Raw genomic sequence first — 18740 nt, forward strand, 5'->3', positions numbered from 1 at the left:
AGGGCTGCAGGGATTGCTCAGTGGCTAAGGCACTTGCCTGCAAAGCCTGAGGACCCAGGTTCGATTCCCCAGTACCCACGTAAAGCCAGATGCACGAAGTGACACATGCATCTGTACTTTGTTTGCAGTGGCTAGAAGCCCTGATGCTCCCATTCTCTCTGGCTGTCTCTTCTCTTTATCTCTCTCTGCTTGCAAATAAACAAACTATACATCAATGAAGTTGTTCTGAAAGAGTTACAGCCAGGAATGGTGGTGGTGCAGGCCTAGAATCCCACTACTAAAGAGGCTGAGGCAGGAGGATCACAAATTCAAGGTTAAGCTATGCTACATGGTAAGGTCCAGGCCAGCGTGGGCTATAGAGCCTATCTCAAACAACAATAGTAATAATAAAAATAGAAGCTAGCTGGGCATGGTGGTGCACACCTTTAATCCTAGCACTTGTGAGGCAGAGGTAGGAGGATTGCCATAAGTTCAAGGCCACCCTGAGACTACATAGTGAATTCCAGGTTAGCCTGGGCTAGAGTGAAACCCTAGCTTGAAAAAAATAGAAGCTAGAAAAAATAAAAAAAGAAAGCAAGAGAGCAAGGGAATTGGCTCAGCAGTTAAAGGTGCTTGTTTACAAAGCCTGCTGGCCTAGGTTTGATTTCCAAACCACCCAGATAAGCTGGATGCAAAAAGTGGAGCAAGCGTCTAGTGTTCATTTGTGTTGGCAAGAGGCCCTGACATGCCTACATGCACGTGTGCAAATAAAAACTTAAAAAACCACCACAGGTGTGCGGTGGTCTGAGCGTGTTCCCTTATATTTACACGTTGAAAGCGAATCTGCAGTGTGACTGTGTTATGAGGCAGGTGGTTGGGAGGAGGCCAGAGGAAACTTGTTCACCCATTCTGCCATGTAAACACACCTAGAAGTAATCCCCTATGAGCAGCAAGCTCTACCAGGCTGCACACCTGCAGCTGTCTTGGTGTCTGGCCCCTCGAACTGTGAGCAGCGTATTTCAGTTGCTGGGTAAGTTACCCATGCTAAGGTGCACTGTCCAAAGACTGGGCTTCTACCTTCCTTCAGCGAAAACCTGACAGTCCTGTGGGATCCGATGCCCACCCACTTCTCACCCTCATCTCCCACCACTCTTCCCCCATACCACGAGGCACCAGACCTCCATTCCCTTTCTAATCTTCAAGGTCCATTCTGGCCTCAGGACTTTTATCCCCTCACAGAGTCCTCTACCTGGAGTACTGCTCCCTGACCCTGCTCGTAGCTTCCTTGTTTGTCATGTTTTAGCTCAAGTATATGTCTACTTCTTCCTGGCTCTGTCTACCTATTTCCCCAACACACATGGCTGGCCTGCTGGTCTCTTTCATGGTTCTGTGCCCTGTGCAACCTTTCTTTCTTTCTTTGGTTTTCTGAGGTAGGTTTTGTAGGTCTCGCTCAGGCTGACCTGGAATTCACTATGTAGTCTCAGGGTGGCCTCGAACTCACGGCGATCCTCCTACCTCTGCCTCCCAAGTGCTGGGATTAATGGCGTGCACCACTACGTCCGGCAATGTTTCTTTATTGATCATTGATTGTCTTCCTTTCTGCCTCCACCCCTAGAATATGAGCTCCTTGAGGGTGGGTCCTAAGCCTGTATCTTGTCCAATCAACACTGCTGGGCACCCAGTAAGTAAAATACCATAGACGAGCAAGTCAGGCTCTGACTCCTCACGGAGTCCCTCTTCCCTGGGCCCCTTGCACCTCTTCTACAACAGTCTTCTCTAAGGGGCTAGCCTCAGTTCACCAGTGTCTTCAGTTACCTACCAGGCCTTGGGACCTGTGATGGTTAATGTTGGACATCAACTTTATTTGATTAGGAGTACTTATAGAATTGGGAAATCAGGACTTCTGGGTGTGCCTGTGAGGGTTGTAACAGAGAAGACTGACGTGTGGCCAGTGAACTCTCAGTTCACTGAGAGTGGGAAAGACTTGTCCTCAGGGCGGGTAGATGCTAACTGCTTGGCTGGGACCTCGAGGGTATAGGACAGTGAAAAGAGGGGAAGTTCTGGTTTGTAGTTCTACATCCTTGACTGGGTGCCACTCTTCCTGCTGCTGTTGGACCCAGACTCCTGGGCCTTTGGCCTTTGGATTCTAAGAACTTGGATCAGCTGCCTTCCGGGGGGGCCCGGGGGGGCCAGAAACCTTGGGCTGAGGTCATATTCTAGGCCTTCTTGGTTCTGCGGTTTCTTGGTTTTTTTGTTCTCGTTCTCTGGAGAACCCTGGCTACTATAGACTGGACTAAGGCCCTGCCTTGGGCCCATGGCTGTTCTGGGAGGCCTCAGGCTGCTGAAGACTGCTGGTCACAGCGAGCCTGGGGGATCCTAGCACTGAGGCAGGAGAGCTGAGTACCCTTTCCCCCCACTGGCTGAGCTGCAGGACTCCTGCCACTTTGAGGGGACCCAGGACCACACAGTCTCTCCCTGAGCAGCTTCTCTGTAGCTTAGCCAGGATATGGGGAGCTAGACCCTTCTACTGGGGCAGGTTCCCCAGCAACCCCATGGGACCCCAAACCTGAAGTCCAGACCCCTGCTGGACACATGGGCGTGGCCGCTGGCTCCTTGGGCACCAGCCTCCTCCTTTCCATCCCCCCCTTCTCCTCCACTTTGGCACTGGATAATCCTTTGCACCCGGCCCAGCAAGTGCCAATTAATCCCCACTGTGTCCAAGAGGCCAGCTGTGGAGGGCAGCGAAAAGGCAATTCCCCGCTAGCCATTGGCATCTGACCAGGTAATTGTAGATGAGGTGGAGGCTCCTGGGGTTGGGGGGATCCCCACACTCAGCTTCCAGCAAGGCATTTAGGCATGATGAAACGGACCAGACAGGGGAGCACAGCTCCCTCTCCTCACACCGCAGCCCATGGCTCCGATTTTAGAATCTTCAGGGCTATGTGTGAACTGCAGGTTTCAGGGTCCCCCAGAGGGTTTGAGGAAGCATAGAATCCCTGCTTTCTCCAGCTTCCCAGAAGATTCTCAAATTGCCGGCAGTCTAATGCCACAGTTCTCTGGGTAGCCACCCTCAAATTCTCTTCTGGCCTGAGCTTCCCTCTTTGAAGTAGGGCAGTAGTGACACAGCAGCAAAACAGGAGGGGCCCGGCTTCCCAAATTCTTGTCCAGGAGGAAATGGCTGTGCCTAGGGCAGGAAAATAAACTGCTTGGAGGCAGCTTCCCTTGTCATTTCCAGAAGGCTCAGAAATACAAGCCAGGATTGTTGCCCACTGGGAAGGGTCTGGGGGTCCAGCACACAGAAGAGATAAACGGTGGACAACATCAGGACCCAGCGCAGATGTGGGACAGCTGGAATTGGGAAGACCTGTGTGTAAACTTGCTTGCACCACCCTCAGCAAGACTGTTGACCTGTGTTGAGGATGGAAAGGCTTACCTTACTGGGGGCGGGAGGGGCACGGTGGTCAGAAGGAAGGCGAGTGTGTTGGGAAGCACGCACTTGGCTCAGCGTGGCTCTCAGGGCTGCTGGTGTTGGCTGGGGTCTGTGACTCTGCTTCCCCCAAACATGTGATCTGAGGAGGAAGTCACTTCAGCCAGCAGGTAACTAGAAGAGCACAGGGATTCGGGGGCTCATTTCACCTTCCACTGCAGCCTATCTTGGGAGAAGCTGGGTTGCTGAGCCAGAGCAGGCACAAAAGTCAGGGCTGTGTGAGTTAGGCAGGCAGAATAGCCCGGGTGTCTTGGGAGCTGACACTAGCCGCAAGCTCTGGACCTGCTGTTATTTAGTCTGGGGTCCTGCTGGGAGTTCTGGCAGAGAGAAGCAAAGAGGCATGGTGTCCTGTGGGTCTGGGTGCAAGGTGGCATTTTGCAGATCTGTTCAGGGCCTCTGGGGAGGGGGGGGTATGCAAATTGGCTTGCATGGTGCCTTTGAGCCAGGCCATCCTGCAAGATTCAGTTCCAGGGCCTTGGGGTGCCCATTTGCTGAAGACCACGAACGAGAAATTGAATGGATATGAAGTGGGACTGAAATATCACCAGGTATTAGTCACTTTCTCATTGTTGTGAACAAATACCTGAGCAGAATGAACTTAAGGAAGGAAAGGGTGGATTTTGGCTTCCAGTTTCCAAGGGATGGATTCCATCAAGGAGAAGTCATGACAGTTGCCGGGTGGTCACGTTGCAGCCAAGAAGCACAAGACAGCAGGAAGCAGGGCGGGGCCATGACACCCCAGGACCCACCCCAGAGACACACTACCTCCAGCAAGGCTCTCTAAGGGTTCCACAGCCTTCCCAAACAGTGCCACCAGCTGGGGGTCAAGCATTCAAGCACATGGGTCAAGGGGGACATTCTACACTCAAACCATAATGCACCATCAACCATGACCCTTTTATCTTTAAAATTAAAAAAACTGGGGCTGGAGGGCTGGAGGGATGGCTTAGTGTTTAAGGTATTGCCTGCAAAGCAAAGGATCCCAGTTCGATTCTCAAGGACCCACATAAACCACATGCACAAGTGGGTGCACGCATCTGGAGTTTGTTTGCAATGGCTGGAGGCCTAGCACCCTCATTTTCTCTCTCTCTCCTTTCTCTCTGTCTCTGCCTCTTTCTCTTTCTCAAATAGATAAATAAGATATATTTTTTAAAAAACTGGAGCTGGAGAGTTGGCTTAGCAGTTAAGGAGCTTGCCTGCAAAGCCAAAGGACCCAGGTTCGACTCCCTCAGGACCCATGTTAGCCAGATGCATAAGGGGGCATATGTGTCTAGAGTTCCTTTGCAACAGCTGAAAGCCTTGGCATGTCCATTATCTCTCTGTCTCTTTCTACCTACCTCTTTCTCTCTCTCTCTCTCAAATAAATAAAATAAAGTTTTTAAAATTAAAAAACTATTAAATATAGGTTAATGTTATCTTAAATAGTACAGACTTTCTATTCATGTGCCACTCAATATGCATATGTATATTTTAAACATTTTTATTCATTTATTTATTTGAGAAAGAGAGAAAGAAGCAGAGAGAATGAGCATGCTAGGCCCTCCAGCCACTGCAAACAAACTTCAGATGCATGTGCCACCTTGTGCATTTGACTTATGTGGATACTGGGGAATCAAACCTAGGTCCTTTGGCTTCTCAGGCAATGCCCTAGCCTCTAAGCCATCTTTCTAGCCCTCTTTCTCTATATTTTTTGTTTGCTTGTTTTTTTTGTTTTGGAAGTAGGGTCTCACTGTAGCCCAGGCTGACCTGGCACTCACTCCGTAGTTCCAGGTTGGCCAGGTTGGCCTCATATTCACAGCAAGCCTCCTACCTCTTCCTCCCAAGTACTGGGATTAAAGGCATGTGCCACCATGCCCAGCACAATATATATTTTATTTATTATGAGATTCTGAAGTATGTGATCTCCTACAATCAGTGTTCTCATTCAATGCCACCCTGTAGTCATGGGTAACTTGTTTCTGGCCTATGTATGTGAGTGTGGTGTGTGTGCATGTGAATGTGTGCACATACGAGTGCTCATGTACATGTGTGTGCATGTGTGGAGGGCAGAGGTTGATGTCAGATGCCACAGTTGCTCTCCGCCTTATTTTACATGGGTCCTGGGGATTCACACTTAGGTCCTCATGCTACATGGCAATCACTTAAAAAATCACTGAGCTATCTTCCCAGTCTCCACGGCCAATGTCTACAAAGCTCTCAGCATGTGACAGTCATGATCTGAATATGTGGCCTTCACCGATTCAGTTTATCCTCACTAGCTGCTCACCAGGCAGAGACTATCAGCGTCTCATGCTCCTGTTTTCTTTTCCTTTAACATTATTTATTTACTTATTAGAGGAAGAATGAATAGGCTTTCCCGGGCTTCCTGCTGCTGCAGACGAATTCAAGACACATGTGACAGTTTGTGCATCTGGCTTTTATGTGGGTACTAGGGAATCAAATTTGGGTCAACAGGCTTTGCAAGCAAGTGCCTTTAACCGCTGAGACATCTTCCCAGCCTCCTTTTGTTTTCTTGAGTCAAAGTCTCACTATATAGTCCAGGCTGGTCTGGAATGCTTGATTTTCTTGTCTCTTCCTCTTGAGTTCTGGGGAACCAATGATGACACCATACCTGACTTCACTGTCCCCATTTTATAGACGAACAAAGGCAGAAATCTAGTGGATCTGCTCATGACTTAACTCCAGAGCATGTATAGACTCCCATGTTAGTTCAAGCAAATTGTTTCTTCCTTTTTAAAATTAAATATTTTTATTTATTTATTTTTTATTTGAGAGAGAGAGAGAAAAAATGGGCACTGCACTCCAGGGTCTCTTCCTGCTGCAAACAAATTCTAGACGCTTGTAGCCATCTTGTGCATCTGACATGCATGGGTACTGGGCAATTAAACCAGGGCCAGCAGGCTTTGTAAGCAAGCTTTTTTAATCACTGAGCCATATCCCCAGTCCTGTTTGTTCCCTTTTTTAAAAAATGATATTTTATTTATTTATTTTACAGAGAGGGACAAAAAGAGAGAAAGAGATAAAATGGGTGCGCCAAGGCCTCCAGCTACTGCAAACGAACCACAGATGTGTGCACCCCCTTGTGCATCTGGCCAACATGGGTCCTGGGGAATCGAACCTTGGTCCTTAGGCTTTGCAGACAAACACCTTAACCACTAAGCCATCTCCAGCCCCTGCTTCTTCCTTTTTAATGAGCTCATATGTTCTATCATTTGGATACTTTTTTTTTTTTTTTTTTGGTTTTTCGAGGTAGGGTCTTACTCCAGCCAAGGCTGACCTGTAATTCACTATGGAGTCTCAGGGTGGCCTTGAATTTACAGCAATCCTCCTACCTCTGCCTCCCGAGTGCTGGGATTAAAGGCGTGCGCCACCACACTCGGCGGATACATTTTTTAAAAAATATTTTTCATTTATTTTTTATTTATTTATTTGAGAGCGACAGGCACAGAGAGAAAGACATATGGAGGGAGAGAGAGAGAATGGGAGCACCAGGTCTTCCAGCCACTGCAAACAAATTCCAGACGCATCACCCCTTTGTACATCTGGCTAACATGGGACCTGGGGAACTGAGCCTCGAACCAGGGTCCTTAGGCTTTGCAGGCAAACACCTTAACTGTTAAGCCATCTCTCCAGCCTGGATACATTTTAAAAATATTTTATATTTAGTTATTTATTTATTTATGAGAGAGAGAGAGACAGACAGACAGAATGGGTGCACCAGGGCCTCTAGCCATTGCAAATGAACTCCAGATACATGAGTTGCCATGTACATCTGGTTTACATGGGATTTTGGGAATCAAACCTGGTTCCTTAGGCTTCACAGACAAGTGTCTTAACCACTAAACCATCTCGCTAGCCCCAGCCTGGATACATTTTAATTTACATAATACATACCCTTCCTATGGATGAACATTTAGGTTCTTTTTTGATGGATTTCTTTCTTTTCTTTTCTTTTTTTTTTTGGTTTTTTTGAGGTACAGTCTTGCTCTAGCCAAGACTAATCTGGAATTCACTATGTAGTCTCAGGGTGGCCTTGAACTTACTATGATCCTCCTACCTCTGCCTCCCAAGTGCTGGGATTCAAGGTGTGCACCACGCTTGGCTTCTGATGGATTTTTTTTGGGGGGGGGTTATTTGGCTGTAATATTGTTGCAGAAACCTCTTTATACATAGGCAATATGGCCTTGAGTAATTCTAAAAGGTAAATATCTGGCGATAAAACTGTAGAAACAAGCAGGCGTTGTAGCATGTGTCTTTAATACTCAGGAGGCAGATATAGGAGGAGCACTGTGTGTTCAAGTCCAGCCTGGAACTGCATAGGGAGTTCCAGTCAGCCTGAGCTAGAGTGAGACCCTACCTCAAGAAAAAAAAAAAATTGCCAAACTTTTTTTTTTGTTGTTGTTGTTATGGAAGCTTTTGAAATCCCCTAAAACCATTCCCTGAACTTGGAAATGATAAGCGAACTATGATAAATCCATGCAACAAAAGACTTTGTAGTAGAAGTGAATGAGTCAGCAATAGGAGTAGCCACACAGACATCTCTAATCCATTGTACTCAGTGAAAGAAGTCAGGCTCAAAGGTCACATACTATGTAGAAATATATTGCATTCTGGAAGGGGCAAGAAATGGATACATGCATGTCAGGGCTGGGATTGGGAAAGGGTTGACCATAATGGCAGGCATTTTTATTTTATTTTATTTTTTGAGGTAGGTTCTCACTCTAGCCCAGGCTACCTGGAACTCACTATGTAGTCTCAGGGTGGCCTTGAACCCATGAAGACCTTCCTCCTCTCCCCAGTGCTGGGATTGAAAGTGTGCACCACCGCTGGCTTATTTATTTGAGGCAAAGTCTCACTCTAGCCTAGGCTAACCCAAGAACTCACTCTGCCACTTAAGGTCCAGGATAGTCTTGAACTCATGGCAATCCTTCTCCCTTATTTATTTGTACGTGTGTGTGTGATGTGTGCATGAGTATGTGCTTCCTTGCAGCACCCCTGGGCTTGCTGTGGCAGCCAGAGGAGAGCACTGGGTGTCCCCTCCACCGCAGACCCATCTGTTTTTAACTTGCTTCATCATGACAAAGTCTTTTACTGACTCTGGAACTTGCTGTTCATGAACCCCAGTGTCTCTTCTCTTCCATAGGACATGTGGCCCCACCCAGCTGTTTCTGTGTGTGCTGGAGATCAGAAATTGGGCAGTCTCAGTCTCAGGCTTCCTCAGGCCTTATGCTTGTGCAGAAAGCACGCTTTTCTGCTGAGCCGTCTCTCCAGCTCACCATTGCTGGAGTGGAAGGAGCGAGCCGCCGAGCCCGGCTGGCTGGCAGAGACGTTATGAAACGTGCTGCGCAGGAGGGAGGTGTGGGAGCCCTGGGAGCAGTGTGGGGAGCCTGAGGACTCTGTCCTTTACAGCTTCAGGATGTTGGGCTGGGTCCAGAGGGTGCTGCCTCAGCCCCCAGGGACTCGTCAGAAGACCAAGGAGGAGGAGGAAGAGGAGAAGGAAGCAGAACCACAGCCTGAGCCTGAGCCTGAGCCCGAGCCTGAGCTGGAGCTCGAGGCAGAACCAGGACCCCAACAAGAGGCTGAAGCAGCTCCCGAGGAGGAGGCGCCCGAGGACATGCCCCAGGTGAGGAGTGAGGGAGGGGCCAGGCTGGCCTCGCTGCTCAAGGACGTGCCAACTCAGGCTACTTGCTTCCCATGGACCTTCAACCACAGAGGGTGTAGGGGCCAGAGGGCTGGAGTGGTAACCTAGTCAGTCCGCATACGAGGGGGGCTGCCCAACCCTGAGAGTGGCTACGCTTGCTCAAGATGTTCCTATGACAGGCTATACAGAAACTACTTCAGGCTTTGTGCACCTTGTGGACCATGCCATATCTGTTAATTAATTGCTCAGCTTTGCCTTTATAGTGTGAAAACAGCTATGTGTACCATATAGCAAAATGAGCATGTACCAATAAAACTTTATTTACAAAAGCAAGCAGTAGGCTGGACATGGCTCAGGGGCCATCATTTGTCAGTCTCTAAACTACAGAGCTGAACCACTGTAGACTCCAGTCTATGTTCTGTTGGTTACCATTCTATGAGGCGATTAGGAAACCACTCCAGAAAAGACGATGATGCAACTTAAGCACACTGCTTACTTAGTCCAGTTCTTCCTGGCTTGTAGGGAGGCTTTGATGGAAAAGGCAAGGGTTTCATGTGTATTATGATATTCAATCACCACAGACCAGGAAGAATGGACAGGCTGACACTGGTCCACATGCCACTCACTGGAGAGCATTTCTCTAGAACTTTCCTTCAAGCATATGTAAATTGTCCAGTTGTCTATCCCTTCCTTTCAGAGGCCCAATGACACTAATTTAGCAATTCGATTAAACAGATTTCATTCAGCTTCTAATTGATGCTAGGTCCTGTGCTCGGCGCTGAAGACATGAAGATGAACTAGGCATTGCCCCCGAGGGTTGGCAGACAAATGCCAGTTAGCTCATGCTCCCAGGAGATGGGGATGACACAGTAATGTGAGTTCCAATTGGCCTCAGCACTACCAAATCACTTTGTCAGACTGAGAACTACAGGAGCTCATAAGAGTCATTTAAATTTGGAGGTTGGCTAGTGGGCGCGATTCTTAGACATACATGGAGGGAGGCTGGCAGACTTTTAAATGAGGGAGATGCAGGGGCAGGCATTCCTGGCAGAGGAAAGGCTGTTCGGGGGTAGCATACAGAGTGTTTCTGAAATGAAGATGGGGGTGTGTGTACACATGTGTATCTGCCCATGCGTGTGGAGCACTTATGGTGCTGTTCTGTTTGCACACATGGGCATTTGGAAATTAGGCATGCATGCCAATGTGTGCATTTATATGTGCACACACATATATGTTTATTGTTTCAACACATATAAGTGTATATGTGGTTCTACATACATGTATGACATGCTACCATGTGTTTGTGTTCCTATGTATGTGTATTCATGTGTTTCTGTGTGTGCACATGCTTGTCTGTTCATATACATGAATATTCACACATTTGCACATTTTTGCATACATACATGCCTTGTGTGCCATGTGTATCTTGTGTATATTTTTAGATGCACACACTTGTATACACACATGTACACATGTATAACACCCCTGCTAGCATGTTTGTGGAAATGCCTGTTGATATGACTGGACATGTGGATGCATGTTTCTGTCTACATACATATGCAAATGTATTTGCAAGCCAATGTCTGCATGTTGGCAAATCTATGCATATGTGTGAACATGCATGTTACATGTGCATATGTACATGGTTGTATTGCTGGTATGTGTGCATGTGTTTTGGAGCATACATGTGTGTATGTGCAAGTGTATTTAAGCATATGTATATGTAAGGCTGCACTTGTTTTGTATGTGTGGACATAAATACTATTGTGTGTCTATGTATGATGTGAATGTTCATATTGGTGTGTGCACATCCATAAGTCTGACCTTCTCAGCAAGAGACAAATGGGCCTCTCTAGGGACCCAGATCAAAAGGACTGGGACTCTTCCAGAGGCTCAAGAAGCTGCCTATCCCCTGCCTACCTCCCTCCAGGCCCAGGTGTGAGTGCCCACATGTGGGTGTCTGGGTGGATGCAGCATGGTTGTCTGTCCCTGCACACAGGTGGGCGCAGAAGAGGGGAGGCCGAAGAGGCAGGGATGAGGCTGATGGCAGAGGCTGGATCCCTGGCTGTTAGGAGGAAAGTTCTGGTCACAAAAGAGAGGGGCTGGAAATGAGGGGCTCTTCTTCCTCCTGCTTCCTTTTAGCTTGCCCTGAGTCTTTGTATTCCAGCTCCCACCTCTGCTTTTTAAGAATTTTATTTATTTACTTATTTATTTCAGAGAAAGAGAGAGAGAATGGGTGTGCCAGGGCCTCCAGCCACTGCAAACAAACTCCAGACACATGTGCTACCTTGTGCATCTGGCTTACATGGGTCCTGGGGAATCCAACCTGGGTCCTTAGGCTTAGCAGACAAGTGCCTTAACCACTAAGCTAACCACTAAGCAATCTTTCCAGTCTCTTTCTTCTTCTTTTTAAAAATATTTTATTTATTTATTTGAGAGACAGAGTTAGGAAGGCAGATAGAGAGGAGTAAAAGGGCACACCAGGGCCGCTAGCCATTGCAGATGAACTCTAGATGCATGTTCCACCTTGTGCATCTGGTTTATGTGGGTACTGGGGAATCGAACCTGGGTCTTTAGGCTTCACAGGCAAATGCTTTAATCACTAAGCTATCTCTCCAGATTCTCTTTTCTTTTATTTATTTATAAACAGAGAGAAAGAGAGAAAATGGACATGCCAGAGCCTCTAGCCACTACAAATGAACTCCAGATGCATGTGCCACTTTGTGCATCTGGCTTTATGTGGATACTGGGGAATTGAACCCAGGTTGTTAGGCTTTGCGGTCAAGTTCCTTAACAGCTGAGCCTTCTCTCCAGCCCACCACGCTCTCTTCTGATGCCACTGAAGTGGTGCAGCTTTCTGGGGTCTATGAGACCCAGGAGGCTGGAGGTCACCTTGAGTGTGAGTCCCCATGTGCATGTGAGGCCCGGGGGGTGAGAGGAAAGGAGGGTCCTGGGTAGAGAATGAAGCCAACAGGATATACGGAGATGATCCTGAGAAGAAGCGAGTCTTTCAGCCTCCAGAGTCCAGGTCCCTTGTGGGCAAATCGGGGGCAGTGGTGTCGGAGCCAGTCAGCTTCCTCTGAGGCTTACAGGTCCTGCTTGAACCCTCTAGCCACTGGAGGAGCCAGTCGACGGGGAAGGAGTGGCCGAGGCTGACCCAGACCAGGGTGAGTGCTGGGACCCAAGTTGGCAGGGTAGAGGTTGGGTCTCTTCTGAGTCTGGCAGTAGCCTACTCCACAGAGGAGGACACTGAGGCCCAGGGAAGCTCAAAGCGGGCTCCGGGGGGAATCTGAGCCGAGCCGAGCTGCAGTACACATGTTCTGAGCTCTGGAGCCCCTGGCATTCTCGCTTCCCCTCCCTGCTCTGCCTCTGGGGCTACCTCCCCAGCAAGGGTAAATGGCCTCTCTAGGAACCTGTATCTGAATACAGGGACTCTTTTCCAGAGGTCCAGGAAGCTGCTCCTCCTCTGCCCACTGCCCTCCAGCCCCCAGTTCCTGTGGATGCTCAGGTGAACAGGTACCAGACCACCTTCCACTCTCTCTTGAGTCCTTGTTTCCACCCCTCCCTCCTCCACATATCCCCAGCCAGGGAGCCAGGGCATAGCTCTGGACTAGATCTGCACTCATTCATAGAAAAGCCCAGAGCATCCTGGTTGAGGAAGCTTCAGTGGAGAGTGGGAATGTCCTGGGATCACTGAGCATAGGGGGGAAGAGACCTGGAGGGTGGGGCTGCGGTAGTGAGCACCCCTGGGTGGAGGGGGCTGAAGTGTGTCAGTGCTGGGGTGATTTTATTTTTATTTATTTTGAGGTAGGGCCTAGTTCTAGCCAAGGTTGACCTGGAATTCACTATGTAGTCTCAGAATGGTATCGAACTCACAGCAGTCCTCCTATCTCAGCTTCCCAAGTGCTAGGATTAAAGCGTGCACCAACACGCCTGGTTGGGGTGATTTTAGATCAGACTTGGAGCTACTCAAGCATGAATCTCAGACATTTTAGTCCACCGAACTTGTCCAGCCAAGGGCATCCCAGGCCAGGGCTGGGGCTGGCGTCCAGGCAGGGACTCAACTCAGGACCCTCATATCAGCTGATCAGCTTCAGCCCCCCCAAGGACACCCCCATGGGAAGCTGTAGTCCTTCTGAAGTGCCAAATGTGGGAATACTGGGCAGCCTGGGGCAGGCTAGTGGGATTAGGTGGAGAGAGGCTGGCTGCCTTATATAGAGTAGATGGAGGGTGCGCTTCAGGTGCAGTGCGTAAACGTGGCCTCCCTGGAGACTGGGGAGTGCCTCCCATATTCCAGAGAGGGACATGAGGACCACAGTGGGGGAGAGTGGTTTGATTCAAATCAAGTCCTTTGGGATACAATGGACTGACACTTGGATGGGTGGGAGCTGAGGGTAGACTGGTGTCTTGTCCCTCCCTTGGCAGTCCCAGAAACTGGGTGCTGACCTGGCTCTTGAAGAGCATGGATAAAGTCGTGCCACAGCCTGTCTGCAATGCTAGGGGAGCCCATAACACAGCTGCTGGAGTGGAAGACCCAGCTCAGGTACTAAGGGGACGGGGCAGGGCGTGTGTGTCCAGGCAGGGAGAAGTACCATCATGGGTAATGGGGAGGAGGCTGCTTCCAGACAGCATGTAATGTCTGTCTGTCTTCACAGGCCGGAGATCAGACCCTGGGGACCTGTGGCACTGGGGATGCAGGTAAGGCCCAGAAGCAGGAAGGCTTTCTGGGGGAGAGAGTCCTCCCAGGGCTGCTGGGATGAGCTCTGCCCTGGAGAGAATTCACGAGGCTAGCACTTCACATTGCCCGATGTGCCCTGAGCCACCTTTTATGCTGGCCTTGGTGCTGCTTCAGGCTGCCCCAGGACTGTGGGCAGGTGTCTTGCTTTTGACCTTTCTTCTTTTTTTCCTTCCTTCCTTCTTCCTTCTTTCCTCCTCCTCTCCCTCTTTTTTCTCCATTGATTTTATAGTTTTATTTTCATTTGGTTAATATTTTCTAGTTGAGTTTATTTCAAAAATTATTTGATGGGCTGGAGAGATGGCTTAGTGGTTAAGCGCTTGCCTGTGAAGCCTAAGGACCCCAGTTCGAGGCTCGGTTCCCCAGGACCCATGTTAGCCAGATGCACAAGGGGGCGCACACATCTGGAGTTCGTTTGCAGTGGTTGGAGGCCCTGGTGTGCCCATTCTCTCTCTCTCTCTCCCCCTCTACCTCTTTCTCTCTCTGTCTGTCACTCTCAAATAAATAAATAAATAAAAATAAACAAAAAAATTAATTGAGGGTGTGTGTATGGGTGTGCACATGAAGATCAGAGGACAACTTCATGGTATCTGTGCTCTTCTCCCACCTTTCTTTGTTTAAATTAATTAATTAAGAAGTGTGAGTGTGTGTCTGGCTTTACTCAGGTACTGGGAAGATGAGCCCTGAATAGCAAGTTTTGCAAGCAAATGCCTTTAACCATTGAGCCATCTCCTCAGCCCCTCCCACCTTTCTTGAGACAGGGTCTCTTGGGACTGCAAACAAACACTAGGCCATCTGCTCTGTGAACCTCAGAGTCTTCTGGATTCCCATTGTCACAGGCCTCGTCACTTTGCATCCAACTTTACACGGTGCTGGTGAGGATCACACGTGTGTGCACAGGCTTCACAAGCAAGTGCCTTTAGCCACTCAACCACCTCAGACCAAGTTTATTTCTTTATTTATATTTCGAAGTAGGCTGACCTGGAATACACTGTGTAGTCTCAGGGCAGCCTGAAACTTACAGTGATCCTCCTGCCTCTGCCTCCTGAGTGCTGGGATTAAAGGCATGTGCCACCATGCCTGGCTTTCAAGCTTATTTTTATATTTTTAATTTTTTTCTTTCTTTTTAAAACTTATTTATTTATTTATTTGAGAGTGACAGAGAGAGAAAGAGGCAGATAGATAGAGAATGGGCGTGCCAGGGCCTCCAGCCACTGCAAATGAACTCCAGATGCGTACGCCCCCCCTTGTGCATCTGGCTTACATGGGTCCTGGGGAATCAAGCCTCCAATCGAGGTCCTTAGGCTTCACAGGTAAGTGCTTAACCGCTAAGCCATCTCTTCAGCTCCTTTCTTTCTTTATTTGAAAGAGACCGAAATAGAAGAGTCAAATAGAGAGAATGGGTGTGGCAGGGCCTGTAGCCACAGCAAATGAATTCTAGATGTATGGGCCACCCTATGGGTCTGGCTTATGTGCATACTGGGGTGTTGATCCTGGGTCCTTAGGCTTTGCAGGCAAACACCTTAACCACTAAACCACCTCTTCAGCCCCTCAAATTTATGTTTTAATTAATATATAAAACACAACATTGTTCATCTTAATGGGAGTACCAATGATGTTTCATCCCATGTATGCATTTGTAAGCAGGTTCAACTTATTTATCTTTTTGAGCATTTATTGTTTATTTTGGTGAAAACTTGAGTTCTTTTTTTTTCTAGCTTGTTGAGATAGATAGTACTCAATCACTGTCTGTGGTCATTACTGTACAGCCAGGACTTCTAAGATATCTAATTGCAACTTCATGTCCACCATGCAATCGCTCCACTCCCTGACTCCTATCCTTCTCTATTTTCTTACCCTCAGGGTCTGCAGATGGCTCCAATGAGATCCATGACACCGGGTAAGTCCCTGTCACTGAGGGTTCAAAGTCGTCTGTAGTATATGTTGTGGGCCAAGCAGTGTGCCCAGAGCAGGTGTTCTGAGTTCAGGGTCAGGATCTGCTGCCATCTCCATGTGTGGCCAAGACCATGCTTCTTCCCTCGTTTGGAACTTACTTTTCACATCTGTAGAATGGGAACATTGTTGTTGCTTGCTGGGCACTCTGGATGGGGATGCCTCTGAGGAGAGGGGGAGCATGGATAAACCCCTCCTACAGGGCTTCATGGGGGGGTTCACATGGCACCTGCAAGCAGGGTTTGGACCACCATGGGAGACATCTGGCTATCTAATTGTCTCATCCTCACAGCATCTGACTTCTCAGGAGTGGCTAGCTCATCAATGAGGGTGTTAGGCTAGTGGGGACAGTGACATACACAGGGGTGTGAACACCTACTCAGGGGAGGAGCCCCGCGTAGTCCCAACCGCCTCTGCCTGCTGTAACTGCAGGCTTGTGTGGTCAGCACCTCTGGCATTTTAAGAAGAGCTAGAAATCAACCTAGACGTGATGACTCATGCTGGCAACACCAGCACTGTGTGGGCTGAGGCAGGAGGATCACAAGTTTGAAGCCACATAGTTAGACTCAGCCTCAAAAACAAAACCGAGGGCTGGACATGGTGTGAATGCCTTTAATCCCAGCACTCAGGAGGCCAAGGTAGGAGAACCACCATGAGTTTAAAGCCAGCCTGGGTCACAGAGTGAGTTCTGGGTCAGCCTGGGTTAGAGGGAGACCCTGCTTCAAGAAAGAAAGAAAGAAAGGAAGGAAGGAAGGAAGGAAGGAAGGAAGGAAGGAAGGAAGGAAGGAAGGAAGGAAGGAAGAAAAGAAGGAAGGAAGGAAGGAAGGAAAGAAAGAGAGAAAGAAAGGGAAAACAGCTGGAGAGATGGCTTAGCAGTTAAGGTGCTTGCCAGTAGAGCTTAATGACCTGTTGTTTGGTTCTCCAGTGCCCACATAAAGCCAGATGCACAAAGTAGTACATGCATCTGGAATTTGTTTGTGGTGGTGAGAGGCACACTCATTAGTTCTCTCTCACTCTCATTCTCTCTCTCTGCTTGTAAATAAATAAATAAAATATTTTTAAAAACAACAAAACAAAAACATCCTGAAAGCTAGAAATCTAGAAATTTGTGTAAAGTCAGTAATGAGTTGCTATTGCCAACTAATTGAGAAGCTTTCTGGTCTGTGTGTCTTACATTGGCAAGCCTGAAGCATCCACTTTATGATTTGAGTCATGTTGATTTTTTTTTTTTCTAGGTAAGGTCTCACTCTAGTCCAGGCTGACCTAGATAGAATTCACTGTGTAGTCTCAGGATGGCCTCAAACTCACAGTGATACTCCTGCCTCTGCCTCTTGAGTACTGAGATTAAAGGCGTGCGCCACCATGCCCAGCATGAGTCATGTTGATTATAGCCAGCCTCTTTCCTTCCCTCCCTCCCTCCCTCCCTCCCTCCCTCCCTCCCTCCCTCCCTCCCTTCCTTCCTTCCTTCCTTCCTTCATTGCTCAGGGCATGGAAAATTGGCCTGGCCTAAATGCCCAGTGGGCAGTCAAGGTAGCGTGGGTGACCTTTATTTCAGGCCACTTACTTGCTGATCCCTGGTCCCCCCACAGGCTCAGCCCATGGCTGCTCAGGTGGTTGGAACATAACCTGGAGAAAGTGCTACCTCAGCCCCCCAAGCCCTCTGAGGTAAGTGGAAAGTCAGAGGGTGGCAGAAGACCACCCGGGCAGGTTAGAGACTATGCCCGTCCCTCAGAACCTGCAGCATCATTCACAGAGCTGGGGTATTTGAGGGCAGAGCAGAGCCACTTTTCTTATTGGTGCAATAAAGGCAGCTTAGAAAGGGGGTTTGAGAGGGTGCAGTCACTAACGACAGGGAAGGCACACGTGGCGGTAAAGTGTGAGGCAGCTGCCTGCTTTGTGTGTACAGTCAAGAAGCAGAGAAATTGCTCAGTGGTTAAGGCACTGCCTGCAAAGCTAAAGGACCTAGGTTTGATTCCTCAGGACCCACGTAAGCCAGATGCCCAAGGTGGCACACGCATCTGGAATTTGTTTGCTGTGACTGGAAGCCCTGGCATGCCCATTTTCTCTGTCTCTCAAATAAATAAAAATATTTTTTTTTAAAGTTTAAAAAATGTTAAAAAATTTTTTAAATAAATTTTATTTATTTATTTGAGAGCAACAGACACAGACAGAGAAAGAGGCAGAGAAGAGAATGGGCATGCCAGGGCTTCCAGCCGCTGCAAGTGAACTCCAGATATGTGTGCCCCCTTGTGCATCTGGCTAACGTGGGTCCTGGGGAATTGAGCCTCGAACTGGGGTCCTTAGGCTTCACAGGCAAGCACTTAACCGCTAAGCCATCTCTCTAGCTCTTAAAAACTTTTTTTAAAAGAAGCAGAGAGAGCCGGGTGCGGTGGCGCACACCTCCAATCCCAGCACTTGGGAGGCAGAGGTAAGAGGATCATTGTGAGTTCGAGGCCATCCTGAAACTACATAGTGAATTTCAGGTCAGCCAGAGCTAGAGTGCGACCCTACCTTGAAAAGCAAACAAAAACACAAAACAAAACAAACAAACAAAAAAAAAAAAAACAAAAAGAAGGAGCGAGAGAGAGGTGAATGCTGGTGCTCAGATCGCTGTTCCCCTTTCTATGCAGTCTGGAATGGTCGCCCATAGATGATGCCACCCACATTTGGAGGGGTGTTTCCACCTCATTAAACCTTTCTGGAGACCCCCTCATAGACCCTCTCTGAAGTGTGTTTCAATGGAGATGCTAAATAATCCAGTAAGGTTGGCAGTTAACCAACACACACACACACACACACACACACACGTCTGCCACCAGAGCACAGTGGACGGGGTGGAGTGTGCACAGGGCTGCCTTTGACTGTGACCCACTTCCCTGTTTGTCCTCTGTCATCCAGGCCTTGAAGGCTGAGCCTGCAGATGCTGTCTTGGACCCAGGTACAGG

General features: G+C 48.5%; 1 protein-coding gene across 1 annotated transcript in view; it reads left to right on the forward strand.

Moving 5' to 3' along the window:
- Nucleotides 1-8882: 8882 nt before the first annotated feature.
- The window catches only part of Cngb1 (cyclic nucleotide gated channel subunit beta 1), a 76864-nt gene continuing 67006 nt past the window's right edge, over nt 8883-18740 (forward strand). The window contains exons 1-8 of the mRNA XM_045143079.1: nt 8883-9089; nt 12220-12274; nt 12551-12623; nt 13533-13650; nt 13763-13805; nt 15706-15742; nt 17385-17460; nt 18694-18733. Coding sequence (XP_044999014.1) covers nt 8883-9089; nt 12220-12274; nt 12551-12623; nt 13533-13650; nt 13763-13805; nt 15706-15742; nt 17385-17460; nt 18694-18733 — 649 coding nt within the window. The remainder of the gene's footprint in view (nt 9090-12219; nt 12275-12550; nt 12624-13532; nt 13651-13762; nt 13806-15705; nt 15743-17384; nt 17461-18693; nt 18734-18740) is intronic.

The sequence above is a fragment of the Jaculus jaculus genome, chromosome 1, assembly GCF_020740685.1.
Source record: "Jaculus jaculus isolate mJacJac1 chromosome 1, mJacJac1.mat.Y.cur, whole genome shotgun sequence".
In the NCBI taxonomy this organism is placed as follows: domain Eukaryota; kingdom Metazoa; phylum Chordata; class Mammalia; order Rodentia; family Dipodidae; genus Jaculus; species Jaculus jaculus.